Source organism: Amia ocellicauda, chromosome 9 (assembly GCF_036373705.1).
Source record: "Amia ocellicauda isolate fAmiCal2 chromosome 9, fAmiCal2.hap1, whole genome shotgun sequence".
NCBI lineage: Eukaryota > Metazoa > Chordata > Actinopteri > Amiiformes > Amiidae > Amia > Amia ocellicauda.
In genome coordinates this window covers 28,995,029-29,003,748 of record NC_089858.1, presented here as the reverse complement: position 1 = coordinate 29,003,748, position 8,720 = coordinate 28,995,029, and the positions used below count along the sequence as shown (strand labels likewise).

General features: G+C 39.5%; 1 protein-coding gene across 1 annotated transcript in view; it reads right to left on the bottom strand.

Annotated features, from left to right (window-relative positions):
- LOC136759148 (transcription initiation factor TFIID subunit 4) overlaps positions 1-8,720 on the bottom strand; it is an 84,653-nt gene that overhangs the window by 48,199 nt on the left and 27,734 nt on the right. The window contains exons 9-10 of the mRNA XM_066714015.1: positions 8,008-8,122; positions 1,353-1,522 (exon numbers count right to left, since the gene is read on the bottom strand). Of these exons, the coding sequence (XP_066570112.1) occupies positions 1,353-1,522; positions 8,008-8,122 (285 nt within the window). The remainder of the gene's footprint in view (positions 1-1,352; positions 1,523-8,007; positions 8,123-8,720) is intronic.

Below are 8,720 nucleotides of genomic sequence, written 5' to 3'. Positions count from 1 at the left end.
AGAGATGAGTCAGAGGAGTGTGGTGATAGTTATGCTTCTCGCCTGATCTGATTTAAAAGAGCTGGCAGGCCTGGGTGCCTCCCCTGGCTGCCTGTCAGCCGAGTGTTTGCTTTAGCCAATCACTGACAAAACCGAGGTGAGGAACCGCCATTCACCAGCAGGAGGCAGTCTCCCCTCCCAGCACTCAAGGCTAGCGCACGATGAAGAGGGCCCCCCAGACAAAGATTTACATTTTTAAACACGTTCTTGCTCAGGGCGACAGGATAACAACTACACCAAGGCACAATATAATAGCATATAACCTGAAGCCTTCATTGGTATGCAATGTATACTAAATAAAATTAAAATTATATATATATAAAATTACAATTCAGTTAAATCCAATAAAAGGTGGGCTCAACAGTGAGCAAGGACGCCAAATCTGCTAGCCTCCACACTTTTAACAGAAATAACACCACTTTGTATTTTTTTATTTTACTAATGAAACAAATGCAGCACAATAGAGATCAGCTTGCTTAGTTAATGATGGCACTCTAGTTTTTATCTCAAGCTTATTCTTCACAGTCTAATGCAAAACAAGTGTGGTGCCTCTGTTACTGTGATGAATATCATACTAATAATAAATAATTAAAAAAAGGTTTTATATTTCTTACACTAAGATTGGAAAACAATGTCACCCAAAATGCAACTCCCCACTCCCCCCCCTCAAACCCCACCCCTCCTCTCCCTCTCTCTCTCCTTCTTCTTCTCGCTCTGAAAGATCACAGGATGAGACAAGGCCTGTAGTCACTGGTGTTCAGCATTTTGAGTCTGCTTTCAGAACACTGTTACTTTAGTACACAGGACAAACTGACAACCAACGTTCAAAAGACAGCGCTATAAACTATTTATGTTAGAGCCCGGGGTTTCGCGAAATCAAGTCAGCCACTGAAGAATTCATTATATTAGGTGAAAGAACTGTTAAGTGCACAAAATGTAAGCCTAGGCCAAAAAAAAAAAAAAAATACAGCAGGAACTGAGACAATTCTACATCAGTAGGACAAGTCAAGCATATTTCAGTGATGACACTACAAATACAATCACAAAGGAACAGAGGAAATAAAAAAGAAAAAGAAAAAGCTTACACACACATACATACATATACACCTATGCCTGGCTAGTTTACTTAAACCTCAAAGACACACAGTGGAAATTGCAAAAATATATAGAGTATATATATGTTGATTGACCATTTGATCAGGGACAGCACACTATGCATGGAGATGGCACCTTCAGCAGAGCAGTCTTATCTGGTGCAGTGCGATGGCAGTGTGAACCTGCTGCCCCAAGTGTCTCTCAACTTGCTACAGTACCTGTCTCCAGTATCCGTTTGTGTAGCAGCCCAGGAGGGAGGAAAGCCTCGTCTTTGCAGGAGCGGATCTGCGTACCCACCAGGTCAGAGTTGGTAGCCAGGATGCGGGCGCTCTCCTCATTCAGGTTGACGCCCGCCATGGAGGCCACATCATTGATGTCGTCGTCATCCCTGGGGAAGAGAGAGCCAAAGTGAGGGAGGGAGTATCGACGGGTACGGGACACAATCGGCAGTGTGGAAGAAAAAGTTATTAGGAAACGAGGTGAGGTGCTGTTTATTGCCACTATGGGCCATTATCAAAGCCTTGGATGCGGTTATGTACATAGCTGTAATTTCAAAGAGTAGAAACTGAATTAAAGGGATAATGATGATTCAAGTGTTAAAGCTACAGTTATTGAATTTAATGTTTTATTATAAGAATAGATATATAGGACTACGAATATCATCCAAAAAGCAGTATTTTGTTTTGTTTTTCTCCTCACCAAAACACAAGACATAAGGATTTGCCATTTGAAAAATATGCAAGTTTGGGACTGGAGATTGAAGTAGTCACATTTAAAGCACAATAAATGTGCTTTTTTTACTATATAGTGTACATGGCATGATTGATTAATCTTATTAAGGAATACATCTAATGGATCCAATTAATAAACTGCAGGTAATAATAATTCCAATGGACTATCCAATGTATTTTGTGTGTTTAAAAAGGAGAATATATCCCAATATTCACATTATTATTAAGTATTAGATGGAAAACATTATTTTTCTATACTTAAAAGACTTAAAATGTCTTAAAAGATCCACAATGTACCCAACAATGTAAGGCAACATTTACAAAACACTCCAATCCAACTCGATGGGCTCCCATGTGTGGACACATCATCATAATCTTTTGCACTTTCTGCTGATGTTTCTGTGATGCACTTAGAAACAGGCTTATTGCTATATGAATCCTGACACATCTACAGGAGGCTGACACAGATAATTAGAATACTTACTCTTACGTGGGAGTTACAAGGTTTTACCATTAACCTCAGACGATTCTAGGGCTACGAGCTTAGAGTCAGAGGCAAATTATTAATTAATTTTAAAAATCATGATAATAAAACGTAATGAGCAACAAAACAGCACATCCAGAATTGTTTGTTTCTGTTTTTATTTCAAAAGCACTTTCCCCAGCATATGAGTTAGTTTTACTAAACCACACTGGTCTGTTTCCTTGTGTTTCATGTAAAAGGAATGCATTTAAAGATCGTAGGCCCATTTTAATGCATTTAATGTGAATTTCCCTCTCTGCCTAACTAATGCCTCTTTGCAAAGCTCTGAATAAAAAAATTAAAAGGTTTTAGCTCATGGTGGAAATCCCCTAAAAACAGAAGATTGGAAAATTATAGGAAAGGGAGAATCCTAGAAAACGTAAGTCAGATACCACTAATGCATTTAGATCACAATACAGCTGATATACAGACATTTGCTATACACATACACAGACAAACATTCCAATAGTTTCAGAAATAGTTAAACTTGTGGGAGTGGACCAACCCTATAGTGTCAAATCTAAGACGTACATGCCATCCAACATGTTGTTTCAAAATTGTGTATTTATTTTATTTGTTCATTTATTTATATGAAATGAGCTATATATGCCGGACACGTGATTTCAAGTATTAATAAAATTGAATCTTGGCAGATTTCCATGTGCAATGTAAGACATTTCTTATCAAAACCAACGTGTCATTCTGTCAGTGCCCATGTTTGAGCAATCCTTCATCTACCTCTTTGAACTGAAATGCAAGTTCTCAGTTAATTTCCTGTCATTTATAATCACACTCCAAAAATCCCACGTCTCTGTGTTGATCATGTTTATACCTATTGACAGTGCATGAATCATCAACACAACCTTATAATAAAAAACAAAACAAAAATAAAACAAGCAAAATGTCTTTTTTTATAGTACTCGCAGAAGAAACTTCACAAAAATCCATTTAAAGTTTATATCATGTTGATCCACGGTCTAGAAGTTAAATCTGATTAAAGTTGTACAGGCAAATGAAGTATTTACAAAGCAAAGAGAAGGATTGTTCATGTCCTTAATTTCACTTCCAAACTAAAAGTCACATTTTCTGTGTTGATTTCCTGTTTTTATTAGTATGCACCAAATAACACCTGGGGGCAAATACTGCAGAACTGTGTTGATCGTTTTTATGCAAATGAGTCTACTTTGTGTTGTTTTTAACACTACACACTGCATTTCCCTGAATGTTTATCAGGTTAAAAAGCTTTGAAATGTTAAGACAAGTGGGCATGTTACAGGAGCTTGGAATCATCTTTCAGACTTTGGGATTTTTTCAGTTTTCCCCCCTTGGTTAAATTCCTATTCGGTTAAATTGTATTTTAAAATGTAATTAAATTTTGTTGAATTGGTTTTGATTATTTTAGCGGTTACCTGTGTTTTTTGCCTCATTGTTGAATTTTTTTGTCCGCAATGAGCATAATCCTACCGTTTTTCCCATACCTACTGTATGGACATCAACGTGTTAAAATACTCTTAAAATTGAAGAGGAAACACAGTCCATATCCTGAAACACGCATCCTTGTCAGCTATTCCCCATGGTCTCCGGGTCACATGGCACTCAGACACAATACAGTCTCTGTGTACTCCCCAAGAGATGACAGTGCACATTTTGCACTATTGTCGTTTGAGCTCTGGATTTGTTATACTGTGTTTTGAGATCTGTGGTTATGATGAAAAGCACTGTAAGAAATGTAAAGCATTGCTCCTGTGCTTTTGGAACCAGTGGATTACACAGTAGCTACAAAGCCTAGGGTATGGTACCAAAGGAAAAAAAAAAAAAAAAGAAAAAAGGTTCTCAGACAGACACGATGCATAGTGCAGCTTTCTGCCTGTGGAGTACATCCTTCAGCTGGTGAGGGTTAGTTTAGAGTCTAAATCACCACAGTAAACAATTAAGTTCATTTTGCAAACTTCCTTTTGTATACAGAAGAACGCAACCCACTGAAGTTATGCTCCTAAATTGCAGTGGCTTGCTTTTGAGTGCTGTCAATTGTGCATTCAAAGCCAGTGTAAAGTTAAAACATATGTCTAGTGGCGGGCAAGGACAGCTTGCATTGTGACGGAAAAGGCAGATTCTGCACAAAATAAAATGACCTGTAGACCAAAGCACTGTGCAACAAGACCCTAACTTACTGGACAACCAATAAGATCGCAAAGTTGGAGACCCGGGGCTTTGTTACAGCAGTGATGAAGATAGAGGTCAAAAGCTTTGTCATTTAGAATGGAGGCACAAACTGTGGGAGATGGGGCCTTGTGGATGTGGGAGTCATTTCCTTTGATACAGCCCATAAATGATGGCTGAGGCCAGGAAAACCAAATGTGTTTTACCATCTCCCCCCCCAGTGTTTCTACCACCACAATGTGGAAGATCTGAGCTAGATTTCCTCAAACCAAAGAAAGCTCAAACATTTCCTTATTAAATGAAATAATTGGGTGTTCCACTCTGGAATAGAATTAAAAATGATTATGCTTTCAGGTGCCACGTTTTCTTTCTTTACTGGCCTGAAGTTCAACATCTACAGCTCAAGAAAGATTCCAGTGTTGTAGTTCTCATTTAAATAAACAAAACAGGATTTGTTGACGGGAAACAAAATATCAGGTCCATTATACGGCTCAGCTTTGGTAAATGCTCTTTAAAGCTTCATTGGCAAACATTAACCTAATTTGTCACCACCAAAATCCTGGTATGAATTCCTAACATATAAAGGGATCAGAAAAAAAATGGACTATCTAATTATCATGCATAACGTGAACATAAACTGTCAGAAATAGAGCAGGGGAAAAAATTAATAAACGAATAAAGCAATGAAGAACAAAAAAATAGTAATAATACAATATCATCACTATTTAAAAGGGGGGTTGGGGGGGGGGAGTCTTTCTGCTTTAGCAGCTCGTTTGCCTTCCGGCTACTAACACATTCTGCACACATGCTGGGAATGTTCAGGAAAACTAGTCAGCATTCAGAGGATTAATACAGGTTTCCTCCTTAGTGCCTCCAGGCGCCACACCGAGACATTTATTTGTCCTCAGGAGAGGTTAGGGGTTGAAACGCGAAGATGGAAACTGCAGTCTTTGTTCAGGCACATGGCATATAACTTCCTTGTGATAACGAGGAACAACACGATTTAACTGCGGCTAGACTTACAAATCTAGTGCACACCCCAACACACGGTGCACCCCCTCCCCCCCAAAAAAGAGCATTTATTTTTAAAAGCATACAGCGGCTAATGCAGTTGTGTTCCCTCCAACAATGAGGAGAGAAAAGAGAGCGAGAGAGAGAGAGAAAACGGTTGGCTGTAAAGGAAAACTGACAAACAGCCTTGACAGCTTAATTACCAAAGTCACTAAAGATTTATTGATTTATCAATCAGTGCCTGGAGCGGTTACTTTTCCCCCAGGGGCGAGAATGAACCATTACGATGAACTCTGTGCGCAGTCTGCGTGACCCACTGCTTCATCCCCACACAGCAGAGGGGGGAAACCCAGCCCTGCCTGGACTGGCCCACTTCCCAGGTCCCTCACACAGCCAGACACACCTCCAGAAATGACTGTCTGGTAGCCACTGACGAACTGAAATGCATTCTGACTAAGGACAAAAACACATCAAGCTGATTCCCTATGAATTAAATTCTCTGCTTTGCCCCTGCCTTAGACATTTGACTTTCACTTGCTTTGTTCCCTGACTTTCACTCACACCTGAGACACGAGCACACTGTCCGCCTAAACGCACAAGCAGCTGAGACAAGTGTGTGAGTGGGGCCTGCCCGGCCCACACAGAGAGGAGAGGAGAGGAGAGGAGAGGAGAGGAGAGGGGGATTCTGCAATACACCCCGCGTGGGTATGGTAAACGCAGAGGAAATGTCTTTCCTTCAGATTCATAGTTGGAACAGCTTGCTTCATTTAAGCAAGGAAAAAAAAAAAAAAAACTCTTCAGAAGAGTCATATAGAGACACCAACTAAAAATAGCTTTCCGTTCATTTATTTTGTGTTATTAAAATGCTTTAAATTGATACAATGTGCACACTGCATATGACTTGACAAGCTGCATCTCACTTTGGTTTAATTATCTCGTCAATTTCAAGCTAAATCGTTATATACTAACTTTTTATTTATTGTTGTTTATATTATTATTATTATTATTAGTTAAGCAATTCTGCAATTCCATTTATGTAATTTATCTATACCAGGGACCACAAACGTTTTGAATGAAATATAAAATGTTCTACTGTGTCTACTAATATATCTATTATATATAACAATATATACACTGTAGGCAAAAAAAAAAAAAAAGTCAACAGTGTCCATTTTCGATGACCATGTCTGATTGTTTCTGCCACTGCAATAAACGCATAGAACAAAATCAGATTCCTGAACAATGGTCCAAGAATTAAAAGGCCAGCAAGACACCTATTGTCTAGGTATACACAACAACAAAAGCTGGGGCTTCTCGAGTGTCGGGCAAAGTATAATCCAGAATCTTTGGGAGAGTGTCCAAGCAACAAAGAGACTACTAGTACAGAGGAGCAAATCACTCAGGCAATCACAGAGGAGCCTCCAAACCACTAACACAAGTTCTGGTTCAACACCAGCAATCAGGATTCAGCTACATCTATCAAGTACAAGAGAGAGTACACTGTGGCAACAATTCTTGTTTGACAACTGCCAATTCCTGCACTTCTGGGGAAGGCTTGGCATGATGTTATAGAAATGGATGAGAATGAGCACTGAAACAGGTCAGCATCAAGGCCCCCAATTGAATCAGTGGCCACCTGCAACTGTCTGCAGCACGAGGTCCACCAGGATTCCTTTAAAATGGACATGAACACCTGCACTGACTGAGCACTGCTTGGGGATGACTCCTGTGACACAGGACTCGCCACAGTGGACTGTTCAAAGGGGCTACCTGATCTCAGTCTCACCGAGTTATCCGAGATGCTATTGGTAGAGCCAAGGAGTCCTGCAAAGACTGTGGTTCTTTGATTGGGTGATGCTCTTCCATGTGCCACAGCGAGGGATGACCAGTGATAACAGTGTGGAGAGGTCCACAGGGTTAATGGACCAGAAAACAGCACTATCCTTTTGTCTTGAGGTAGGGGAACAGAACAGGTTTCTTTTCTCCATATGCATGATTTAGGATTGCCGTTTCGGTTTATGAGTAAATAAGACTGAAATAACCTTTCAGGACTTTGCAATATTTTTACACATATTCAAACAAAGAATTCCCGGCAAAAAGTTTTTTTTGTGGGTGTTTATTTATTTATTTTGTTTTTAGATTTTTTTGTTTTAAAAAATGTAACTTCATTTAATTTTCTCCTGAAAGAAAAAAAAATAATGCATTTATGATTCACTGCGTTCCTAGCACTTACTATAAGTGGGGCTGGATTTTCAGCCTTGGACTGTAAATCATTAAAATGGAGAGAGAGAAAATACTGTGCTTTAAACAGTTACACCACATCTCATTGCTTTAAGCACAGCCCGGTGCTATGCTGGTAAAATGCTGCCCCCTTGTGCCACGTCCCTGTACTAATATCTCAGTTCCTTTTGTGTTTTTCCCCTTGACTATGAAGAAACAGTTTTGTACCTGAAAGAACCGCCTCCAGGATCGTTCAGCTTGTTTTTCTGATTTGCGGAGACCTGAACAGCAAAGCCCCCGGGACTTTTGCTTGCTTGTATTGTTGGTGCCTTCCCTACTGTGCCTGAAAAAACACAAGCAATATTATCATGAGCTGTCCGACAGAATTTCCATCAAACAGTTAGTTTCCTGTCTCAGGAATACCTTTAACCATCCTTGTTAACACTGGGGAAAAAAAGAAAAAGAAATGAGGAGAAAAAAGGAAAAAAAGCTGTAGAATGGTTCTCCCCAGGTTTGTATATAAAGCACATCGTGCTGTCAATATCACTGTGCTTCAGCGACTTTTCCTATACTCTGAACCGTGTCGTACTGCTTGAAGATGCTTTTTTCGTAAAGGCACAAAGACAGCCAGAGTGAATTTAAACTTGATTTTAACAGGCATGTTCCTAGCCAAGAGGCACAAAAGTATTTTTAGAACTTTCCTGCATTCCAATTTAAGGACATAAAACAACCTACAGATCTCCCTCTGCAAGCCATTTTAAGAAGAAGCAAATACAATTTTTACACACACCTCTAAGCACACACACCTCTAGAACACATACAGTACATACCCAGGTGTTTAGATGTACTGCCTGTAGCTTTTCCACAGTTATTTACATGGCTTGGACTTGGGGGACCATTTTCTGACGTTTAATATTATTATAATAGAAAAAGATAAAAAG